Source organism: Urtica dioica, chromosome 4 (assembly GCF_054948205.1).
Source record: "Urtica dioica subsp. dioica isolate 48M chromosome 4, U.dioica_male_clone48M_v1_H2, whole genome shotgun sequence".
NCBI lineage: Eukaryota > Viridiplantae > Streptophyta > Magnoliopsida > Rosales > Urticaceae > Urtica > Urtica dioica.
The window spans coordinates 26,734,638-26,759,110 of record NC_142759.1 but is presented as its reverse complement, the minus strand read 5'-3'; the positions used below and the strand labels follow the sequence as shown (position 1 = coordinate 26,759,110).

At 47.4% G+C, this 24,473-nt stretch overlaps 2 protein-coding genes across 2 annotated transcripts; one reads left to right on the top strand and one right to left on the bottom strand.

Annotated features, from left to right (window-relative positions):
• Nucleotides 1-1,585: 1,585 nt before the first annotated feature.
• On the top strand, nucleotides 1,586-23,030 carry LOC149401430 (cytochrome P450 CYP72A219-like). The gene is made up of 5 exons (XM_089612049.1): nucleotides 1,586-1,926; nucleotides 17,895-18,112; nucleotides 20,903-21,150; nucleotides 21,502-21,889; nucleotides 22,447-23,030. Exons 1-5 carry the CDS (start codon nucleotides 1,659-1,661, stop codon nucleotides 22,870-22,872), a joined length of 1,548 nt encoding a protein of 515 aa, XP_089468175.1. The 5' UTR covers nucleotides 1,586-1,658; the 3' UTR covers nucleotides 22,873-23,030.
• LOC149401431 (uncharacterized) lies at nucleotides 10,239-13,597 on the bottom strand. Its single transcript, XM_089612050.1, has 3 exons — nucleotides 12,596-13,597; nucleotides 12,017-12,474; nucleotides 10,239-11,938 (listed from the first exon to the last, which is right to left on the bottom strand). Exons 1-3 carry the CDS (start codon nucleotides 12,813-12,815, stop codon nucleotides 11,096-11,098), a joined length of 1,521 nt encoding a protein of 506 aa, XP_089468176.1. The 5' UTR covers nucleotides 12,816-13,597; the 3' UTR covers nucleotides 10,239-11,095.
• Nucleotides 23,031-24,473: the final 1,443 nt, after the last annotated feature.

Genomic DNA, 24,473 nt, shown 5'->3' with positions numbered 1-24,473 from the left:
TCAACTGGTTATAATAGATACTTAAGTAATCCTTCATTGTTGTGCATAAGTAATTTATTTCACACATGCACACATTTTGAAATTCAACACAATCAAAATGTAAATATCTAACCAAATTCAACACATTTCGAAATTCAACAGATACAACATGTAAATATCGTTGGTGCCTCCAATCCAGTCTTTGTAGCCCCCTTTTGTTTCTTGAGTATGTTGAACAGCTCTTTCGTTCCTTCTCATCTGAGATACAATACATAAATTTTTGTAAATATAATGTAAATTTATTTACAAATATTTACATATCATTTTCAACAGATCTACATACATATTACACATACATATTACAGATTATGCAATCAAAACCCAGAAACCCCAATTTTTTCAATCTCGTAAATAAAGCCTTAAAATCAAGAAAAAATTAAAAATTCCAAAAACTCGGTATCATCAACACAAAAATATAGTCAAGAACTCCGTTTCAGTCTCCAACAACAAAAATTAACAGATTGTTTGATTTATGCATGCCTTCAAAAACTCATAAACCCTAAATATACATAACATTTCCACATAGACGAGATTAAATCTAAATAACACAAATTTACACAACTTTCAATCGATTAACATAACCTGGGCTATAAGGTTTGGACAACAACTTTTGTGGTAGATCCACATGGAAACTTAAAACTGAGTCCAAAATGAAAATTAAATCCACATGGAAACATGAAACTCAGAAAAAAAGAAAAAAGAGAGGCGCAAAATTGAGAAGTGTTACCATTTCCATAGGAAGCGAAGCGTTTTGAATCGCCGCAGGGTTTCGAAATCATCGTCATCCTCGGCCGCGGCGTCGTCGGAAAAGCATCTAGGCGGGGGAAGAAAGTAGAGGGGCTGGGGCAAGAGTGGGTCGGAAAGGGTCGAGAATATGCTCTTAATCGCTTTTGGTTTGTTTGTTTGTTTGTTTGTTTTTTTTTTTTTTTTTTTTTTCAGTTTCAAAAATGAGTTTTTAAAGCGTGTAAATGATTATTAGTGGTTCGACAATCTAGCCTTATTTTCGGGATTCTAATTAATGCACATTTTTTTTTAATATTTGGAGTGAAAATGAGCGGAAATTATTTGAGATCATTCAAGTATTTTAATATTCTGTAAATAGATTGATGTGACTATTAATAAAAATTTAACAGAAAGTTGGCTAAAATCAAAATCACTATAACTGTGTCACTATATATCTATATAACAAAAAAGAAAAAAAAAATCACTATAACTGTATCACTATATATCTATATAACAAAAAAGAACAAAAAAAAAAAAAGGAGAGAGATGAGGTAGCTTTGAGAAGTTTACAAGTGTTCAAGTACGACGTCATTGCTGAGGCCGCTAGATAACCCAAAGTACATGAGAAAGGTTACAAAAATCGATTTGTCTTCGATTTAAAGAAAACGACAAATAAAGGAGAGAAAATCTATCGTTGGCGTGGTAAAGACAAGCAATGGGTGGAAATAATATATGGTTTCAGACACGTGGGCCCAAAGTAACGGGACTAATAATAATTCTATGAACCACTATATATATATATGTATACGCAGATTTTTCCCATTCAACCACATCAAAAACATAACAATACCTCTCTCTCTAAAAAGTTAATAGTGTGTGCGAAAACAAAGAGAAAAATGCTAGTGACGATATTATTTGCCACGTGTGTGGTGTTGATTGGGCTAGCGATAGCTAAAGTGGTGAACTGGGTTTGGCTCAGGCCGAGGAAACTCGAGAGATATCTGAGAAGCCAAGGCCTCAACGGAACTCCTTACCGGATTTTGTACGGCGATCTGAAAGAGAGCTCCGAAATGATGAAAGAAGCCAGGTCTAAGCCAATCGGTCTAGACGACGATATCTCGCCACGTGTCGTTCCTCTCGTCCTTCACTCCCTCAACAATAACGGTGCGTTCTTCTTTCTTCTAATTTCAAAATTGTTTTTTTGCTGATTACTTCTAAACGGCTCTCTCGTGTTAATCAAGCTAGAAAACTAAACACTGAATTGACCATTTATTATCTTGAATTATAGTAGTTGTGTTGTGTTCATTTGTCTCTTCATTTAAATATATTATTATCTAGATCTAGTACTTATCAGATTTGGCGTGTACTTAACTGAAATATACTAGTTCCTTTGAAATATTACGTAATTAAGATCTTCACAATAATTAAAAAAATTTAAGGAGTTTGCGTGAATTAATTTTGAGGATTGTTAAATTAGAAGATAAAGTACTCAACTAACACAGTCAAACGTATATTTAATCTAATATCAATAATTTTTTATTTTATTTTATATTACGATGTTGGTTTGTACGATAAGAAATTATGTCACGTTACGTGTCGTGACTGTTGTGAGAGATTTTTCCTCACCCGAAAAAACATTAAGGCCCAACCCAAAAACACAGAAAGCACGACGAGTCCAACCCAAGGAACCAGGTGGGAAGATCGGAGACCCGACCGAAGTGTATGGAGCAACCCGCCCTCCTTTCCACTTCGCAATAGGGACCTCGCCCGACCCCCCTCTTTTCCATCTCGCAAAGGGGCCTCGTCCGACCCCCCTCTTTTCCATTTCGCAAAAGGGGGCTCGCCCGACCCCCCTCTTTTCCATCTCGCAAAGGGGGCCTCGCCCGACCCCCTCTTTTCCATTTCGCAAAAGGGTCCTCGTCCGACCCCCCTCCTTTCCATTTCGCAAAAGGGGCCTCGCCCGACCCCCCTCCTTTCCATCTCGCAAAGGGGCCTCACCCGACCCCCCTCTTTTCCATTTCGCAAAAGGGGGCTCGCCCGACCCCCCTCTTTTCCATTTCGCAAAAGGGGCCTCGCCCGACCCCTCTCTTTTCCATTTCGCAAAAGGGGCCTCGCCCGACCCCCCTCTTTTCCATTTCGCAAAAGGGGGCTCGCCCGACCCCCCTCCTTTCCATTTCGCAAAAGGGGCCTCGCCCGAGCCGTCCCTTCTCATTTTTCAGAAAGTGGGCCTCGCTCGAACCCCTTCACTCCTACCGTACTCCCACCCTAACTCTCACCACCTCACTATAAATACCTGAGAGAAACACTCACCCGACCCCCCTCTTTTCCATTTCGCAAAAGGGGGCTCGCCCGACCCCCCTCTTTTCCATTTCGCAAAAGGGGCCTCGCCCGACCCCTCTCTTTTCCATTTCGCAAAAGGGGCCTCGCCCGACCCCCCTCTTTTCCATTTCGCAAAAGGGGCCTCGCCTGACCCCCTATTTTCCATCTCGCAAAGGGGGCCTCGCCCGACCCCCCTCTTTTCCATTTCGCAAAAGGGGGCTCGCCCGACCCCCCTCTTTTCCATTTCGCAAAAGGGGGCTCGCCCGACCCCCCTCCTTTCCATTTCGCAAAAGGGGCCTCGCCCGAGCCGTCCCTTCTCATTTTTCAGAAAGTGGGCCTCGCTCGAACCCCTTCACTCCTACCGTACTCCCACCCTAACTCTCACCACCTCACTATAAATACCTGAGAGAAACACTTATCAAGGGCTGGCTTTTTCTCTCTCTAACTAGATTATACCAAATTCTCTACTCAGCTATTTCTCTCTCTAAAAACACCTTTGAGACCGAAATCAAGAACAAAGAGGATCAAAGCCACTTCATACATTCTTTTTCACACAAAATAGAGGAACAATCTACTTCCATTCTCTCTAGAGTGGGAGAAGAGAAGCTTACTCTCTCTCTAAACCCAAGGCTCCAAGCCAAATTATATTCCATCTACAAGAGTGTCCAAGATCTTGAGAAATCAATTCTCAAGTTCTTCATTGATAAGAGGAATATTCCATAACTAATCTCACAGATTCGAAGACACGTGGCCAAGTCCGCTCACGTCACGTGTCCGTAAGTGTTAATCCAAAACACGGCTTAACATTTTGGCGCTAGAAGGAGGGGATCCCGAGAACAACCACGTACGGGCTCTTCACCAGCAAAAACACTCATTTCTTAGGTGCCAAGGAACCCCCACTACACCAAGAAGTCACCATGTCGAACCGCGCGGCCGTCTCCGAGAGCGGCGCTCCCCGGCGAGCGGAGAGTGTGGCGCTCCACACGCGAGCGCGGACACAAGCAAGGAAAGGACACGTCCAGGAAGCCCCCCCGGCGGGCGCAGGTCCATCGACGGGAGCGGCGCCGACGGCCGACCCGAATACCACCAACGCGGCGAATCCCGCCGGATCGGTATTCATCGAGCGAGACGACCGGATGGAACGCCTCGAGAACAGTCTATTCTTGCTGGCAGGTGAATTCGCAAGAGACAGGGAGGAGCGAGCCATGAGGCGTCACGCCCGGGAGAGAAGCGGACAGGTGCGAGATGTCTACTCGGGGAGTCGCGACGAAGGGCGAAAGGATCCACGAGCGCAGCCGCGCGCCCCTTTACCCCAGGCGTCCCGCTTCACAGCCGGAGCAGGAACCGAGTCGCGAAGGTCCGCCTTCGAACGTTTAGGACTGGGGGAGGAAGTCGCCGACAGCGGGGACGCGAGGAGGTTTTCACCGCCGCGACGCGCCAGGTCGCCGGGGCGCCTAGAGCCAAACGTGGACTTGAGGCGCCACCTCAACGCTAGATGGGAAATCCCTAGGCACCAGCCTGCCCCGGAGACCCATGAGCCGCATGAGGTTGTTCCATCGGCCACGACGACTCCGACGCCTCCCGCACTGCACGCCACCTAAGCATCGAACGAGAGAGGGCGCACCACCAGGTTCGCGCCAGCCGCCACGCAGGCCGGGAACGACGAGTTGACCAACATGGTCAACGTGCTAAGAGAGGAAGTCCGAGAGCTGCGGACGGCACATACAAGAACCCCCCTGGTAAGAAGCATGATCGAGGGCGTAGCTTCGCCATTCGCGGCGCACGTGCTCGCTGATGACACCGGGGGGAGCTTTCGCCCGCCCACCATGCCGCTCTACGACAGAAGCACAGATCACCTTTACCACATCCACCAGTACCAGACTAATATGAGGATGGCGGGACAATCCCCGTCGACAATGTGTCAGGCATTCTGTCTGACCCTCACCGGTACGCGTTCGAGTGGTTCCAAAGGCTCGGGCGAGGGTCCGTCCAGTCATTCGAAGACCTCCAAGAGAGGTTCCTCACTCGTTTCTCTGCATCGCGAGTGCGAAGGAAGGAAAATTCCTACCTCCTGACGATCAAGCAGGGCGGCTCCGAGACGCTTTAACACTACCTCAGCCGGTTTATCGAGGAGTCCAACAAGGTGGACAATTACGAGGACGGCGACACGGTCTACGCCTTCATCGACGGCCTACGGGCTGGCGACCTTTTGACGTCGCTGGTGAAGCAGCGACCGGCTACGATGACGGAGCTCATCTCCCAAGCTACCCAGCACATCTCCGTCGAGGAGTACTACGAGAGTCGGAGGATCCACGAGAGGGGAAACCGGCGCAGGGATGAGGACGAGGTCGACGACGACCAACGAAGAAAGAAGAGCCGGGGCGCCAACGCCGTGGCTTCGAACATCCGGCCCCCGCCAAGACAGAGACCCCTACTAGTCGAGAAGTTCCATAGGAACGTCGACTTCACGCCGCTCAAAGCTACGCCGGATCGAATTCTGGCCTTGCACGGGGACATGTTCACCGAACCCCGACCCATGGCGAAGGACCCATCAAAACGCAACAAGAACAAGTACTGCCATTTCCACAAAGACCACGGTCACCTCACCGCCGAATGCATCGAGCTCAGGAGGCAGATCGAAAGTCACATCCAGAACGGCGAGCTGAAGGAGTTCGTGATGGCTATGGTCGCCAATCCGGACACCGCGCCGAAGAGACAGGTTCCCCAAAACGACAGGCGGCAGGAACGCGAGAAAGAAGTTGTCGCGGGTGGAAGCAACAACAACAACACCCGAGGCAACGTGGCCAACGCCCCACTCAACTTGGTGACCACCATCTTTGGAGGGCCAGAAACGGGAGATACCGCGCACGAACGAAGAAAATATGCGCGAGCGGCGAACGGAGAGGGTCCCTCCCACCATATCAACCTCGCCCAGGGCACATGCCCGATTACGCCATACGAAACAATCCACTTCACTGAAGAGGAAGCCCGCCAGGTGATGCATCCGCACAACGACGCCATCGTTGTCAAAACACAGGTAGCAAACAATATGGTGAAGATGATTCTTATTGACAATGGGAGCTCGGCCGATATCCTGTTCAAGGCGGCCCTCGACCGGATGGACCTTGGCGAAGTCCGCCCGACCCCAGTCAAGACTCCGCTCTTCGGATTCGCAGGAGAGTGCGTTTACACGGAAGGTTCCATAAGCCTCCCAGTCACGTTTGGACAGGAGGGGGGAGCCCAGGTCACGCGCCTGGTGGATTTCCTAATTGTGGATCGACCTTCCGCTTACAATGTCATCATAGGGCGACCGACGCTCAACAGGCTCCGCGCGGTTACCTCAACATACCACCTCCTCATGAAATTCCCGACACCGAAAGGAGTGGGGGTGATGCGAGGAAGCCAGGCCGACTCCAGGGCATGCCACGTCCAGGGGTCCCACATGAAGAAAGAAGACACTATGGTATGAGTCATATGTCAGGTCGGAGACGACCTCCCAGGCGAGATCAGCAAGGCGCAAGCACTCGAGGACCTGGACCCACGAGAAGAAGCCGACACCAAGAAAGTAGAGGCGTCGAGCGACCTCATGCCCGTGGTGCTCGATAATGCCAACCCCGAACAGGTCGTCATGATCGGAGCACACCTGTCAGCCGAACTAAAAGACCAGCTCGGAGCGTTCCTCCGAGAGCACAAGGACGTCTTTGCGTGGACACACGCAGACATGCCGGGGATCGACCCGGAGATTATTACCCACAGGCTCAACGTGCTCCCTGGAGAGAAGGGAAAGATCCAGAAAAGAAGGTCGTTCAACCCCGAAAGGTATCTTGCGATCAACGAGGAGGTCGAAAAGCTAATCACCGCCGGATTCGTCCGCGAAGCCAAGTTCCCTAGTTGGGTCTCCAACGTGGTCATGGTGAAGAAGTCAAACGGGAAGTGGCGAATCTGTATCGACTACACCGACCTTAACAAGGCCTGCCCGAAGGATTGCTTCCCCCTGCCGAGGATCGATCAGCTGGTCGATTCCACCGCGGGGAACGAACTCTTGAGTTTCATGGACGCCTACTCGGGATACAACCAGATTAGAATGCACGAACCAGACGAGCTGAAGACCACATTCACCACCGACCGAGGACTATTCTGCTACCAGGATGCCGTTCGGGCTGAAAAACGCCGGAGCCACTTACCAACGCCTGGTGAACCAAATGTTCGCCAAGCAGATCGGGAAGACGATGGAGGTTTACGTCGACGATATGCTCGTCAAGAGCCTCAAGGCGCATGACCACGTCGAAGACTTGAAGGAAACATTTGCTCTCCTTCGAAGATACAAGATGAAGTTGAACCCGAACAAGTGCGCGTTCGGCGTCGGGTCAGGAAAGTTCTTGGGGTTCATCGTCAATCAACGAGGAATCGAGGCCAACCCCGAAAAAATACAAGCCCTCCTGGATATGAGGTCTCCGACCAAGGCGAAAGAGGTCCAAAGCCTTACTGGACGCGTGGCCGCATTGAGTCGGTTCGTCTCCAAGGCCACCGATCGATGTCAGCCCTTCTTCCAAGCCATCAAGGGGGGAGCCAACTTCCGTTGGACCGAAGAGTGCGAGGCCGCGTTCCAAGACCTGAAGACTTACTTCGCAACGCCACCACTCCTGGCAAAGCCAAAAGACGGCGAGACCCTTTACTTGTATCTTTCCGTATCCACAAGGGCAGTTAGCGCAGTCCTCGTCCGGGAAGAAGAAAGGATACACTGGCCCGTGTATTATGTAAGCAAGGCGCTCCTGGACGCTGAGACACGATACCCTGAGATAGAGAAGCTCTCCTTTGCTCTGACGATGTCCGCGAGGCAGCTTCGACCATATTTCCAAGCACACCAAGTCATAGTGAGGACCGAGTACCCAGTCAAGAAAGTTCTACAGAAGGGCACCTCAACGAGAATGGCTGTCTAGTCCCAGGAGCTAGGAGAATACGGGGTGGAGTTCCAGCCAAGGGTCGCGATTAAGGGACAGGCTGTCGCCGACTTCATCGCCGAATTCACTTACGATGTGAATCTATGCAAAGACGAGGAAGACAAGCAAGAAGACGAAACCGCGGGGGACAAGGATCCGAAAAAGAAAGGAAGGCCGCTCCCGATGGGCCGGTCTGGAACCTGCACGTGGACGGAGCATCCAATGTCCGCGGGTCAGGGGCAGGAATCGTCTTCGTCAACCCGGACGGAGAAAAGCTCAAGTACGCCATGCACTTCCAATTCAAAGCCTCGAACAACGAGGCTGAATACGAAGCCCTCCTAGCCGGACTCGACATAGCCAGGAAGCTCGGGGCCGAGAACCTTAAGATCCACTGCGACTCGCTCCTCATCGTCAACCAAGTCAAGGGAGAGTACCAGGCAAATGAGGTGAATATGGCGGCGTACCTGGAGGAAACCAAGCTCCGACTAGAGGCAATCTCCTGGTACGAGATTGTGCAGGTCCCCAGGGGTTCGAACGCCGAGGCCGACGCCTTGGCTAGGATGGCCTCTGGCTGCGACAGCGATGAGTTAGGCAAGGTACCTGTCGAGACCTTGAAGCTCCCGTCCATCACCAAGAAAGAAGTGAACCTGATTGAAGAAGAGCCCCAACAGAACTGGATGATGCCGATCATCAAATACCTCCGCGATGGCGTCCTCCCCACCGACCAGGCTGGTGCTAAGAAGGTGAAGTATCATGCACACAAATATGTCTGGCGAGGATCCACACTCTATAAGAGAGGGTATTCGCAGCCACTCCTCCGATGCCTGGACGAGGCCGAAGCCGACTACGTCTTGAGGGAAATCCACGAAGGAATTTGCGGGAATCACTCCGCAGGTCAGTCCCTGACCTTGAAGGCGCTCAAGCAAGGCTACTTCTGGCCAACGATGAAGAAAGACGCGTTCAGTTGGGCGCAAAAATGCGACAAGTGCCAAAGATTCTCGCATATCCCGAGACAAGCCCCGGCCCCACTGTGCCCGATCCTCGTGGCACGTCCATTCGCGAAGTGGGGGGTGGACCTCATAGGCAAGCTCCCGATGGCATCCGACCAGCGAGTCTGGGCGGAGCCCCTGGCCACAATAACCGAAGCGAACACTACGAGCTTCATGTGGAAATCGATCATATGCCGCCACGGCATCCCCGCCTCGATCGTCACCGACAACGGCAGCCAGTTCGACAACGCGATGGTCCGAAGGATATGCGAGCAATTGAAGATCAGCAAGACATTCTCATCACCACGCCACCCACAGGCAAACGGCCAAGTTGAGGCCGTGAACAAGACGATCAAGGAAACTTTGAAGAAGAAGCTGGAAGAAAAGAAAGACGCATGGGCCGACGAGCTCCCCCTTGTCCTTTGGGCTTACCGGACAACCACGCGGACCGCCACAGGCGAAACGCCTTTCTCCCTCACTTACGGGGTCGAAGCCGTCATCCCCGTTGAGATCGGAGCGCCGTCATTCCGAACAGAGACCTTCGACGAAGACAGCAACAATGAAGCCCTCCGAATGGAGCTCGACGTGATCGAAGAAAGGAGAGCTGAAGCGTTCGCCCGCATGGCCGCACAGAAGAGGATCATTGAGAAGCACTACAACTCAAGGGTCAAAGTCCGCCGTTTCGCCGAAGGAAGCCTCGTCCTGAGGAGGGTATTCCAAAACACCCAGGTTCGCGGAGCAGGGGTACTCGGGCCGAACTGGGAAGGGCCTTACCGAATTCGAAAGGTGATACACGACGGAACTTACCACCTCGACGAGATGGACGGCAAGGAGATTAGACACCCGTGGAACGCGGAGCATCTCCGCCAATACTACCAATAGGCCGTGGCACCAAGGCACCTGAAGGTTGGCAAGCGACGAAGCAGAACAACAAATCGAGTCCTTTCAAGTTTTTAGTTTTCCAAAAGCGGCCACCGGCCCAAATGTACTTTGAATTTTTCAAAAGCAGGCCATGCGCCCAGTTAATGAATGAAGTCGAAATTCGCGTTCAGTTTGCAATTTTTAACTCCTAATTTTTCATACAATTTAAACAAAATTGCATAAAAACTGGGGGGTTAATGGAGTAAGACAAACACTAAACGCAACGACGAAGAATATATATATATATATATATATATATATATATATATATATATATATATATATACATGTGAAAATATGCAGGCATAAGAGGCATGACAACAAGGGGCTCGCAGCGTCGAGCCCTAAACTCACCTCAAAGTGTCCACGGGATCCGAGAAATGGGGTTTCGCAACAATGAAACTCCGAACACATCTCAAAGATCCCGTGCGACCCGAGATGAGGGGACTTGCGCCATCAAGTCTCCGACCGACCTCAAAGCGTCTACGGGATCCGAGAAATGGGGTTTCGCAACGTTGAAACTCCGAACACATCTCAAAAAATCCCGTGCGACTCGAGATGAGAGAACTTGCGCCATCAAGTCCCCGACCAACCTCAAAGCGCCCATGGAACCCCGAGCGTATCTCAAAGAGTTCTGTGCGACCCGAGATGAGGGGGCTCGCGCCATCGAGTCCCCGACCAATCTTAAAGCCTTTACAGGATCCGAGGAGAAAATGGACTCAGTGCTCCGAGACCAGAAACACGACTCAAAGAATCCTGTGAAGCCCAAGATAAGGGAACTCGCGCCATCGAGAACTCAACCCACCTCGAAGCCTGCTCAAAGCGCAAGAAGGGAAAAGGCAGCAAGAGCCCCGCGCAAGCTCAAAGCATTTCCATACAACAAACAAAAAAATAAAAAACAAAAAAAAATATTTCACAAGCCTAAAAGATAACACTCTCATTCCACCATTTTGACACCACAAAAGAGAGTCTGGGTAAGTATCTAGCAAGGTGCACAACCAACCGCACCACCCCAAAAGTCATAAGCTAATTAGGTGCACAACGGACCGCACCAAGCAAAAGAAAAATCCCTCAAACAAGGGAGGTCAGATAAATGCTACATCAACGCAAACAAAAGCGAAAGCTAAAGCAAAGACTACAAGTCAAAATCCCACGAAAGCAACATCAGTCTTCATCGCCAGAGTCGCCGTCTCGACCGTCTTCCCCGTCGCATCCGTCCCCCAAATCCACTTGCGCCTCGCCCTCGGAAGGACCATCTTGGCGATCCCCCTCGGCGGCAATCGCGGACGGCTCGGCTGAATCCTCGGGAATTACATGAGGAGGGTCAGGGGGAATGTCTGCGGCATCAGGCACGGCAACCGCAGGCTGAGCTGCGCGAAACTCTGCAGGAGCACCCTCGACGTCGAGGAACGCGTAGGTAAGCGGGAAGCTCGCGTTCTCCTGGAGGAAACCGTGATGGCACAACGCGACTCCCCTCCAGAACATCGTGTCGGAAGCTTCCTTCCACGCATCATTGGTCTCCTTCAGCGTCTCCTCAGCCAGCCTCTCAAGCCGAGCAACGTTCGCGGTCGCGCCCGCCAAGCTGTCATGAAGAGACGCAATCGTCTTCTCGCTGTCTCCAAGCTGAGCTCGTAAGGAATCAAGCTTTTCAGCGCTAATCTTCGCCTCGGCCCGGAGGGATGCCACCTGCCCCTCGAAGTCGGAAATCTTGTGACGGGCGTCAGCCACTTCGACGGCCTGCTCGTCGAATGTCAAAATTAGCGCCCTCAGCTCCGATGTGCGCTCGCCTAGTTCTTTTTTCAGCCGCTCCACTTCAAGACGAGAAGCCTCCTGACCCTCCTTGAATCCGATGTCCCGTGCGGCCTGGACCTCAAGCTTCAGCCGACCCACCTCCTCGCGAAGAGAGTTCCTCTCCATGGCAACTTCCCTCTTGTCATCTCTCATCTGCCTAACGAGATCGCGAGAGGAGCGGAGCAGCTGGGCGTTGTATGTTCTCGCGATAAAAAGCTACAAAATAACACAAGGCATGAAATACGAGGATAAGCAAAATATTGCGAAGCAAGTGGGAAAAGGAAAAAGACTCACCGTGCGTGAAAGAGTCACCGCGTGATCCATGGAATCGAGTTCACATTTCTCAATCACCGACTTGAGCTCTCGAATCCTAGTCGCTTTCAGATCAGTAACGCAGCGTTCGCCGAGATCGTCCACAAGCTCGGTGAGAGTCGGACGGGTAGGACCGCGCTGCCTCTTCGCCGGCGGCGAATCGACACCGGAGCCAGGGCGCCCCGAACCCCCATCACCCTCCGATCGGGGAGGAGCGCGGGCGTCACGGGCGTGAGTCACGGCCGGGCCTTGGACACCCGACATGTGTCGAAAAGCCGCGGGCAGGTCCAGCGAAGGCGTAAACCTCCTCCTCTCGCTTGGAGCACGAGAAGCAGATGCCAGGCCGGGGTCGCAGGCGCCCGACCCAGCACGAGAACCGGCGGGAGGATCCGGGAGGGACGTGAACTTCCTCATCTCGCGATGGTCCCTAGGAGCCATGCCTGCATACCATATAAACAAACTTCGTCAACGACAAACACAAGACGGAGAAGCATAAACAAGCGAGTAAGGAAAAATCTCGGCTAAAGAGCAAACAAGACACCGAAAGAAACAGGCTTCTACCATCCCGCGCCTCCATCGACACCGAAGTGGCCGACGAATCGGAGAGGGTCGTCATGGGGGCGGGGCCGTGCGGAGGCGATGAAGGGGAGGGCTCCGACGAGTTTGAAGGAGAGGCCTCCCCCGAAGACACCCGGATCGGAGAAGCCCGGGCCGGCGACACCACAGAGGGCATGGAGGAACCCCCCAAGAGACGACGACGAGTCGCCGGCCGCCGATGCATCGATGGGGACAGACTCGCGAAATGGGAACCATCCCGAACTGGACCACCGCTCAGGTCCGAGATACGCGGCACCCTCGTAACCCCCCTCGCGCAACCCCTCGAAGTATTTGACAAACTCCACGATGTCGCTTGTGCTCTCGCCCGGAGGAAAATCGTTCATCACGCCGAACCACCTAGGAGCGGCTCCCAGCAACTGGTCAGGCGCTCAGGCCCAGTCAGATTTCCATGCCTTAGAAATCTTCAAAGGAAGATCCTTCAGAAATGGACCAGCGGAGCGATCACGAGGAGAGTACGAGCCCGGCGTGCCCCTGTTGTGATAGAACGTAAACAGGGCGCGAAACTCATCGAGCGTCATGGTGCGACCGCACTTCCTAAACCATGCCACATGGCACGCCGCTACATAACGGTAACAAGCCGGGCTCAATTGCAAGGCATGCAAACCGAGGGCGACGAGGAGGCGCTGCAAAAGCGGCTGAAGGGGAAGGCCCATGCCGTGCCGCAAGCTGTCGAGGTGAACTGCAGTAAAGCCCGCCGGCGGGCAACTCGGGATCTCCCCCTCCTGAGGTATACGAAGCCCTACGTCGGGCGAGAGGTTGAGCTCGGCCCGAAGTTTCCTAACCTTGGCAGAGGTAGTGGAACTCGGCACGTCCAGACCAGAGAAGTCGTGTGGCTTCACCGAAGAACCGCTAGGGCGAGGGCAGACCTGCTTCGGAGCAGGCGCGGCCTTCCCCGCAAGCGATCCCCCCGGCCCGTGTCTCATGCCCTTCCGAGTTTCCTTTTTCTTTTTCTTCGTAGGGGAAGAACAATAGTCGGGGTCCTCGCGGGGGGCCGACGTGATAGCCGGCGCTCGCAAGGAATCGACGCGCGCCTTAGCAGCGGGCCGATCCGACCCCTTATTCGTCAAAACCAACTTGATGGGAGGAACCCGGGGAACTTCGTCGCAATCCGACCTGTGAACACGCGAATCTCTATCCACACAGGGTCCCGGGTCAGAAAGCTTACCCCCACGTCCTGAATCCGCGTTCGTCGAATCCGGAGCCACCGAAGCGCGACAACCTTTCTAGGAATGAGTGGCGGGTCGACCTTGTGCCATGTTCGCGCCCGCCGCGAGAACTACAGTCTGACCCCGTAAGTCAATCGCTGCCCCGACGGGGACCCGTTCGACGGGCCCCGAAGACGTCGAGCCCAAGACAACCCTCGCCGAACCGGCCTCACCGTTCGCTGTGGCCGTGGCGAACAACCCGTCCTCTTCGACGAGAGAAGATGGAACCTCTGCCATTTCCAGGCCTGGAAGGCACGAAATCGTAAGCGAAAAACCCCGAAGCGCGCGACACCAAGGGTGAAAAGTAATTACTCGAATCAGGGAGGGAGATGAGCATACCTTCACCACACGAACCTGAAACGACAGGAGACGTCGACGTCGAACAAACCGGTCCCTCACCAGGCAAAACACCGGGCAAGGAAGACCTCGGCGAGCCAAGTCCGGACCGATCCACGCCGCGTGCGCCAACGGGAACAGACCTGGAAGGAGGAGCCCCCAAGCTTTGCAGATTCGGGAGGGATGCGGCCGAAACTCGTGAGTCACACGGGCCACAAGGAGCGTTGGAAGAAGTAGCCGGCTTTGCTTGATTCGCTCGAACTTCGCCAACAGGCCGGTAGCTACTCCACGCCCGGCCGAAGAGACGAGAAGTCGCGCGAGCTGGGAAAGCAGGACCGATCACAAAAAGCGTTGAAGTTCGAACCCAATAAAACCTGGTCCTCGCCAATAGACTCTGTCAGCATGGATCTCACTTGGGTCACGTTAGGAGAGAACACCGTTGGGTCCAAGCGGGGCGCGCCATGGTCGCACGAAGAATCGGAGGCGTGTTCGCCGAGGAGAGGCCCGGACGGGGATTTTTCTCGCAGATCGGAGAAAGTGCGAGGGGGAGACGCCGGGTTTCGAGAGTGGCACAGGCCGCGAGAAGATGGCTGGGCGCGAAGAGCCTCGAAGGGAAGAAGGTCCGGGCCCGAAGAGACCAGATCCGACGCCGCCGAGCCGATGCGCGAAGAAGAAGAAGGGGGCGCGTAGCGGGTGGACCTAGGGACCGAGCGTGGAAAGAAGCGGAGTGAGCATGGTTCGCGAGGCGAAACCCGGTTGTCACGCACAACGCCGGAGAAGTGCGGGGCCGCCAAAAGAATGAGCTCCACGTCGCGCGAACCGGAGCTCTCCGCCAGATCTGAGGAGACCGACCCGCGCACCAAACCGCGAGGAACGCCGCCGCACAGGAGCGTCGCCGGACCTAGGAGCTCCTGGTCGCGCGTAGCTTCGGAGGCCGAGTCCGAGGAATCCAACTGAGCGCCGGCGAGCCCGCTGAGGGGACGTGAAGCCACAGCCGGATATGAGACAGCCTCGTCGCGCGAAGAAAGTTGGAGCGAAGCTTGCGAGCCGCTCGGACTGAGAGGAACGCCGGAGAAAGAAGAAGCCGGACCCGAGAGTGCCTCGTGCTCGCCGGAAAAACCAGAAGAAAATGGTGGCGAAGCTTGAGGGTCGCAAGGAACCCCACCGCGCAAGACCAACGCCGGATCTGGAAGATCCCGAGCTCGACACGCCGAAGAAGACAAGCCCGCCGGATCTGGAGGATCCCGATCGCGAGACACCAAAGAGGACAAACCCGCTAGAGAAGTCACGAGCCCGGGAGGAGGGAGGCGGCCGAGAAGATGGGCCGCCGAATCGGAATGGCGGAGACCTCCGACGCACAGGTCCGATCGCGAGGAAGACAGCGGGCCCGGGCGCCGCCGCCCCTCGTCGCGAGTGCCCGAGGAGAAAGACTCCGAGCCCGGAGACACCGGCCACAAGCCGAAAGAAGAACCAGGCGAAAATGGGTTCTCTTTTTGGTTCAGTGAAGCACGCGAAGGAGATGAAGTAGGCAGGCCGTGTGATTCAAGGAGAGAAGAACCACACAAAAACTCATTCTTTTTTTTGGTTCAGTAGGACGCACGAAGGAGATGAAGTGGGCAAGCACAGTAAACCAAAAAGTAGAGAAGAAGATGGGATTGTGGTGTTGCACGTGACTTGATTTTGACAAGTCAAAGAAATGGTTCCTATATCACTTTGACTTTTCAAAGAGTCTGCACAAATAATCCCTTCAAATGGTTCATGCTGGGAATTCAAAATAGGTTTAAAAGAGGGATCTTTTTCACCATCATTTTGAAAGCTTTCTTTAGCAGCCTCAATGATTTTTTGAAAATCCTTTTCATCATCAAACTAAAAAAAATCGCTACATGGAGGTGAAAATGGTAGGTTCAAGTTTTTGAACCCCTCAAAATCACCGTCTTCGAGGTCATGGGCCCCACTATCATCATGTGGGTTGGTGAAATCCATCAATGAGGTAGAAGAAGCCTATGGAAAGTGACAGGTTAACAGCAAAAAATCATTAAACTAGAGAAGAAATATGAAACCCACCTTGAGGTAGGATGGATTTTTCTCCAAAGCAAAGGAGGCTTTCTCTCTCTCTCTAAAGTTCCACACAAGTACCTGAAAAGTGAAAATACCACAGCAAAAAAAAAAAAAAGAGGAAAGTGTTGGAGAAGAAATTAAGCTAAGAGAGCTTAGGAAAAAATATAATACAAAAAACAAAACAAAAAAGAGAGGAAGCAGCTACCTCCGACAGGCCCGCGTCGAAAGCCGAGGACGATCGAGGGACCAACGGGCACGCTACAACCCACCGGGAAAGTCACAGAGTTTCTTGAACAATCAAATTCTCCAAGAAACTGGGGGGTTAATGTTGTGAGAGATTTTTCCTCACCCGAAAAAACATTAAGGCCCAACCCAAAAACACAGAAAGCACGGCGAGTCCAACCCAAGGAACCAGGTGGGAAGATCGGAGACCCGACCGAAGTGTATGGAGCAACCCGCCCTCCTTTCCACTTCGCAAAAGGGACCTCGCCCGACCCCCCTCTTTTCCATCTCGCAAAGGGGCCTCGCCCGACCCCCCTCTTTTCCATTTCGCAAAAGGGGCTCGCCCGACCCCCCTCTTTTCCATTTCGCAAAAGGGGGCTCGCCCGACCCCCCTCTTTTCCATCTTGCAAAGGGGGCCTCGCCCGACCCCCTCTTTTCCATTTCGCAAAAGGGGCCTCGCCCGACCCCCCTCCTTTCCATTTCGCAAAAGGGGCATCGCCCGACCCCCCTCTTTTCCATCTCGCAAAGGGGGCCTCGCCCGACCCCCCTCTTTTCCATTTCGCAAAAGGGGGCTCGCCCGACCCCCTTCTTTTCCATTTCGCAAAAGGGGCCTCGCCCGACCCCCCTATTTTCCATCTCGCAAAGGGGGCCTCGCCCGACCCCCCTCCTTTCCATTTCGCAAAAGGGGCCTCGCCCGAGCCGTCCCTTTTCATTTTTCAGAAAGTGGGCCTCGCCCGAACCCTTTCACTCCTACCGTACTCCCACCCTAACTCTCACCACCTCACTATAAATACCTGAGAGAAACACTTATCAATGGCTGGCTTTTTCTCTCTCTAACTAGATTATACCAAATTCTCTACTCAGCTATTTCTCTCTCTAAAAACACCTTTGAGGCCGAAATCAAGAACAAAGAGGATCAAAGTCACTTCATACATTCTTTTTCACACAAAATAGGGGAACAATTTACTTCCATTCTCTCTAGAGTGGGAGAAGAGAAGCTTACTCTCTCTCTAAACCCAAGGTTCCAAGCCAAATTATATTCCCTCTACAAGAGTGTCCAAGATCTTGGTAAATCAATTCTCAAGTTCTTCACTTGATAAGAGGAATATTCCATAACTAATCTCACAGATTCGAAGACACGTGGCCAAGTCCGCTCACGTCACGTGTCCGTAAGTGTTAATCCAAAAAACGGCTTAACAGTGACTCACGTACCTTCGGATTTTAAGGCTCAGGAAATAATTTGAAAGATTCATATGCCCATATCACATTTGTAATTAAATATTAAAATTTGCAGTAAACGAATTTTGATGTCTCCTATACATGGCTTTTTATTTGATGTACACTTCAGTCTGAGTTTCGAATTTACTGTTATTTTATAAGCATTAAGTTTTAAGTTACAAGCCAGTTAAATTTTTTTGCAGGTAAAGATTCTTTTATGTGGTTTGGTCCCGTACCCAGAGTTATCATCACGAACCCAGAACAAGTCAAGGAAATATTCTCAAAATTTGGGAATTTTCGGAAGCCCCAACTTAATCCACTAGTGAATTATTTACTAAGTGGCCTAGTCAAACTCGAAGATGACAAATGGGCTATGCATCGCAAAATTATCAACCCAGCCTTTTATATGGAGAAATTGAAGGTACTATATATTTTTCCCATAGTTATTTTTTTTCATTTATTTTATATGCATATCTTTACAAAATCTAGGCATATCATAGAGATATAATAACCAATTTTTACATATAGAACCTAACTAAATTAGGCGTTAGCTGGACATGGAGACAATATTTATTTTTGAGAAATTGCTCAATTTGCCACCAATTTTATAATTTTTTCCCACTTTCCACCAAAAGACTAATTTTTCCCAAAATGCCACCGAGATGTCAACATTGTTGACATAGATGTCAACAATGTTGACATCTCATAGTGAAGCGCAAAAAATAGATGTCAACATAGGTGGCATTTTGGGAAAAATTAGTGTTTTAGTGGAAAGTGAGAAAAAATTATAAAATTGGTGGCAAATTGAGCAATTTCTCTTTATTTTTCCCTTTTATCGCAAAAGAAAAATATTATACTAACCTGGAGGCTTAAAAAAAGTTTGAATTGTTATTTAGCCAATGTTTCAAACTCTGTTAATAAAAAATAGCTAATAATTTACATGTGGTATTTTTTTTAAGCATGCTATAGCTAACCAACTAATTTAAAGTTATGACTTCGTAAAATAGTCCAAGTTTGTATAATTTAGTGAAAGTCAAAATGTACAGTGATCTGGTTTCAAATTTTTTTTGAGAAATTGCCCCATTTGCCACCAATTTTATAATTTTTTCCCACTTTCCACCAAAAGACTAATTTTTCCCAAAATGCCACCTGAGATGTCAACATTGTTGACATCTATGTCAACAATGTTGACATCTCATAGTGAAGTGCAAAAATAGATGTCAACATTGTTGACATAGATGGTGGCATTTTGGGAAAAATTAGTGTTTTGGTGGAAAGTGGGAAAAAATTATAAAATTAGTGGCAAACGGGACAATTTCTCATTTTTTTTTATCCCAAAATTAATTTTTTTGAAAGTGATAGTGTTTATATTAATTGTAAATTTTTTTTAATTTTGGCTGTCCAATTTTTTTTTAAAACGTAAATTTGACTATTTTATTGAAAATTTTGAAATTTTGGTTACTAATAAATAAGTTTCAAATGACTCTTTTGTATAATTATTTTTATTTTTTTTTATAACAATAACCGTTTACAATAATATCCTTAGTATTAAATTCAAACGAAAATACTTCAATAGCCACTGTTTAAATTTTTTGCATTTTGACATTTTCAAAAGAGAATATACTTGGAAGATTTGTAACTTATTCATGGAGACACTGTGTTTACGAATTTATCAAAAGTAACCATTCTAAACCACCTTAATCGATAAAATATGCAACAGAATTTCAATTATTTTTTAAAATCACGATTTGATGAGACAAGATTATGGGATGAAGTTAAATAATTGATTTATTGCATGTATAAGTTAATATAGAATCCGAGATTTTAGCTATTTGATTTTCAATTCTTGGTCAATAATAGTTTAATATTTTTTAGTCACATATAATGACACGTGTGCTACTAAAAATTATTGTGGGTATGCAGAAGTAAGGGTAATATGAGATGAGAAATTTCATTTTCTAGACTCAAAAGTTATGGAAATATCTCAATTAGACCCGTTAGTTAAAAAATATCCAAAATTGGACTTTTGTACCAATTTTGGACAAAAATACCCTTAATTCAAAAATAAACCCTCTCTCCATCTCTTTCCATTTCTTTCATTCTCACTCTCATTTTCTCTTCACACCAAAGAACACCAAATCCGACGTGAGCCCCATTCCGACGCCCAACCAACCCAAATCCGACGAGTTCCAACGCCCACCACACCAAATTCGACCGAATTGGAGGTTAATTTTTTTTTTATTTTTTTTAAGGTTGATTTGAATGAGATTTAGAGCTGAATTTTTTTTTTTTTTTTTTAAACTGGGAATTTCTGATGAAGATCATCGGAATCCATCGGATTCGGTCGGATCCGACCGAATCCGATGGATTCCGATGGTCTTCATCGGAAATTTCCGATGGATTCCGACGAAGACCATCGGAATCCATCGGATTCGGTCGGAATCCGATGGATTCCGATGATCTTCATTGGAAATTCCCAGTTTAAAAAAAAAAAAAAATCACCTCCAAAGATGTTGGCCGACACGTTCCGACGAGTTCCGATGGATTCCGACACGTTCTGACGAGTTTCCGAAACCCTCAAAAACTATGGAATTTTTTTCAAAAACGATGCGAAACCCTCAAAATCGAAGCTAAACATATACCCAAATTCCTAAAAAAAAAAAAAAAAATTCGGGGCGTTGCCCCGAACCCCACGAGCTCCGCGGTGAGCTCGACCACCGAGAGTTCTAATTCTAGCGCAACCAATTCGAAAGTGATAAGAATTGTGATGAAGATGATTTGAAAATGAGAGAAGAATATGAGTTATTTTGAATTAAGGGTATTTTCGTCCAAAATTGGTACAAAAGTCCAATTTTAGATATTTTTTAACTAGCGGGTCTAATTGAGATATTTTCATAACTTTTGAGTCTAGAAAATGAAATTTCTCTATGAGATTTTATAGACCGTTTATTTCAATTAATGGTTAGATTATAAAATTAATAAAATGTGGGCTAAATTCCAAAATATATATATATGCAATTGGTTAGTTTGCTCCGCTTGCATGTCTTTAGAATCATAGGATTTCACTTGATGGGCTTTAACCAATTGCAAAGGCTTATAAAAGCAGGATTCTTGTTCAATTGGACAATGAGCAATTCTTATTTGTACATATGAATCTCACATTTCATTTCTGAACACTTCTTTAATTTTTTTATTTTGTGATCGATCACAGGGCATGCTTCCAGCGCTTCATACAAGCAGCACGGAGATGCTAGACAGATTGGAGACTTTGGTCAACAACGGTCAAGGTAGTTGTGAGGTTGATGTATGGCCGCATCTTCAAAACATGACTGGCGATGTGATTTCTCGTACCGCTTTCGGGAGAAGTTACGAAGATGGTAGAAGAATTTTCCAACTTATTACCGAGCTCTCCGAACTTGTGTCTAGATCTATACTCAGTGGATACATTCCCGGATGGAGGTATATTTTATCAAATTACTTGCTTTAGATTGTAGTCTAGCTGACGTTTCAAATATGTTCAAAATCTAGCCACATTCAGTGGCATGAGCTCATTAATCAGATAGCATCTTATATGATTGTCCTTAGTATTTTGATACGTTAATTTTGATAAATAACTAATTTAAAAAAAATACACGAAACATGACTAGTTCCTTAAAATCAAGTTTAAAAATTGGCTAGATAGTTACGGCGCCCTTATAAAAATATATAATTTTAAAATAATTCAAAGGTGTACGATTTTTTTTCCAAGAGTGAACAAAATTAGAAAAATGATCTGACCAAGTGGTAATATTTGTTTGATTATTTTTATAGATTTGTTCCGACTAAGGTGAACAATAGGATGAAGCAAATAGATAAAGAAGTGCAAGGGTTGTTGAAGGACATGATCCACGAAAGAGAAGAGGCGATGAAATCCGGCGAAGCACCGAACAACGACTTGTTGGGGATTCTCATGGACTCAAACATGAAGGAGATAAAGCATCAAGGAAACAAGAAGAATGGTGGGATGAGTATACAAGATGTTATTGATGAATGCAAGTTGTTTTACTTTGCTGGCCAAGAGACCACCTCGGTTTTGCTTACTTGGACAATGGTGATGCTGAGTCATCATCCAGATTGGCAAGATCGTGCAAGAGGAGAGGTTCTCGAAGTCTTCGGAGACAAGCAGCCTGATTTTGATGGCTTAGTGCATCTAAAAGTGGTAATTGTTTTGCTTTATCTTACAGATTGAAAACAAAAGCGTCAATATCTCCATAAAATTCGTCAAAAATTTCTTCAATATATGTCATCTTATGTTTTAATCTGGGAAAATATAGATATTACTAATTTTTTTTAGCAAATGTTAAGGATTCGATCTTAAATACTTATTGAAATTCTCTTTCATTTAAATTTTGTTGAATATCTATAGGATAACATTTTAAGATTAACCTTAATTTAAAAAAAATTACACAGTCGAGGAAATAAAATTACCAATATTACCATTAACATAGTAACCATATATTTTCGTGAATTTTATATGGTTTGATTATCTTCTAATTTTTTAGATGTGGGTAGTTTTGTTTTACAGAAAATTTAAAAATTCAAGACATGTTTGTGGTCGAATTTAAAATAAAAGCTATAAATAAAATATTTCATTAAATATATATGATATTGTTCCTTTTCATCAATGATCTAAGAAAAATGTTCCATTAATATTCTTTATGTTTCTTATTTATAAAAAGTACTTAAACGTGTAAATTGTATTTTATATGATTTCAGGTCACTATGATTTTGAATGAAGTTCTAAGATTGTTCCCGCCGGTAACTATGCTGAGCCGAACCGTTCAAAATGAAACGCAACTTGGAAAATTGCGTTTGCCGCCGGGAATCATCGTTTCACTTCCCATAGTGCTCATTCACTACGACATCGAGCTTTGGGGAAATGATGCAAAAGTGTTCAATCCCCATAGATTCAGTGGAGGAGTTTCAGAGGCAACAAAGGGTAAGCTTTCGTTCTTCCCCTTTGGATGGGGGCCTCGGATTTGCATCGGACAAAACTTTGCGATGATTGAAGCAAAACTGGCCTTGGCGTTGATCTTACAACGCTTTACTTTCGAGCTATCTCCGTCTTACACTCACGCACCGATAAACTTAATCACTGTCCAACCACAACATGGTGTTCACTTAATCCTACACAAACGTTGAACATTTCCGGTGTCTTCTTCAAAATTTCTCTTTGAGTGTTAATTAAGTGTTTTGAATTATATTCTAGTAGATGCCATCATTATAAAAATATAAACTTATCTACATTTTAATGGTTTCGATCTTTTTAATGAATGAACAATCTCCTTCGATCTCGTCCATTATTATTTGAGTTATGTCTGCTTTTATTTGGTGTCTTTTACAGTTTTAGAGTAGATGTCGTTTGTTGTAGTTTTGTAATTCTATAAAAACCTTATATTTGCTTTGTAATACTACGACATTTTAATACTGAAATACGAAATAGAGTAGTTTCTTCCTTAGATAATCTGATTGTGAACGTGATTCAGATGACCCGTCCAATAAGTTGAGTCGGAAAAATGTTTTTTTGTTGTTGCGTACTATACACATTTGTTCACAACCATAATTTTGTCACTCGATTAATATGATTCATTTAGCTTAATTTTATAAATGTTTTATTTAATTTAGAACAAAAAAATTCAGTTTAGTGACGAATTTTAGGATTAATGTATAATATATATATATATATATATATATATATATATAAAGTTGAATATTTTTTTTTATTAACGCATCACCACATGAAATATATTTCTACTCCTACGGTGGAAGAATACCGTAGTTACACGATTATAACTATAAATTCATTTGGTCATTACAAACCTCATGCATAGCACAAGGCATGACAATCCCCGATCACATAACCTCCAATATAACACGGAGACTAACGAGAAAAATATGAGCAACCATATATCCCTTAAGATAGTACCAAGCTAGGTAGTTGGAAAGTTTTTACCCTTCATGCCACCGAAACCATCTCAAAGAAATCCGATTCGATCACATCACAGCCCCACCCTAGTTGACACGCCATCTTGATGCCATGGAGAATCGCCGAAGCCTCCATAAGAGGGGTAGAGAATCCTTTGTTTCCAGAAGAAATTCTCAAGGCAACCGCTATGAGAGTTTAGTTGAACTTTCCAAGGTCATGGAAACCCAACCCTCCCTTTTTTCTTGAGCTTCACCAAATTGCCCCACTTATTACTCAAATGGATCTTTTTCCATTGACCCCAATAGTCAAAGAGACCGGAGCTTTTATATTTCTTTTTCCTCTAAGTTGCTTTCCGGTGTAAGTATCGAGTGTTCCGATTGTCATGTTGAAGTCAAAGGGCATGGCTTCTTTGTCACCAATATCGCTCTTCCTTATCAAGTAGGTAGTTGGGAGCTTTTTTCTTTGGTAAAGGCGCTGATAAAATTTGTTAAGATGGTTGCCGCCAATGACAAGTTTGTCTTATGGGCTTTGATAAAGCGTTGAAGGGCCGTGGATTTTTCACGATTCCATACAAGAAGCACTACTACAAAAATAGGATTCTACAACGCTTAAAAAACGTTGTAGAATGATTCTACAACGCTTCTTAAGCGTTGTAGAATCCTGCGTTGTAGAAGCTTCTACAACGCTTAAAAATCCGTTGTAGAATCCAACAGCTTTCTACAGCGCTTAATTATCCGTTGTAGAAACTACGCTTCTACAACGGATTCTTAAGCGTTGTAGAAGCTTCTACAACGGTCTAATTCCATTGTGTAATTTT

What these genes read in the sequence shown, in the direction of transcription:
- LOC149401430 (XM_089612049.1), top strand. Translation starts at nt 1,659, where the DNA reads ATGCTAGTGACGATATTATTTGCCACGTGTGTGGTGTTGATTGGGCTA. An exon ending in GGATACATTCCCGGATGGAG is followed by an intron (nt 21,151 to 21,501) that starts GTATATTTTATC and finishes TTATTTTTATAG; the next exon opens with ATTTGTTCCGACTAAGGTGA. An exon ending in GCTTAGTGCATCTAAAAGTG is followed by an intron (nt 21,890 to 22,446) that starts GTAATTGTTTTG and finishes ATATGATTTCAG; the next exon opens with GTCACTATGATTTTGAATGA.
- LOC149401431 (XM_089612050.1), bottom strand. Translation starts at nt 12,815, where the DNA reads ATGCATCGGCGGCCGGCGACTCGTCGTCGTCTCTTGGGGGGTTCCTCC. An exon ending in GTCGATGGAGGCGCGGGATG is followed by an intron (nt 12,475 to 12,595) that starts GTAGAAGCCTGT and finishes TATGGTATGCAG; the next exon opens with GCATGGCTCCTAGGGACCAT. An exon ending in CGGTGACTCTTTCACGCACG is followed by an intron (nt 11,939 to 12,016) that starts GTGAGTCTTTTT and finishes GTTATTTTGTAG; the next exon opens with CTTTTTATCGCGAGAACATA.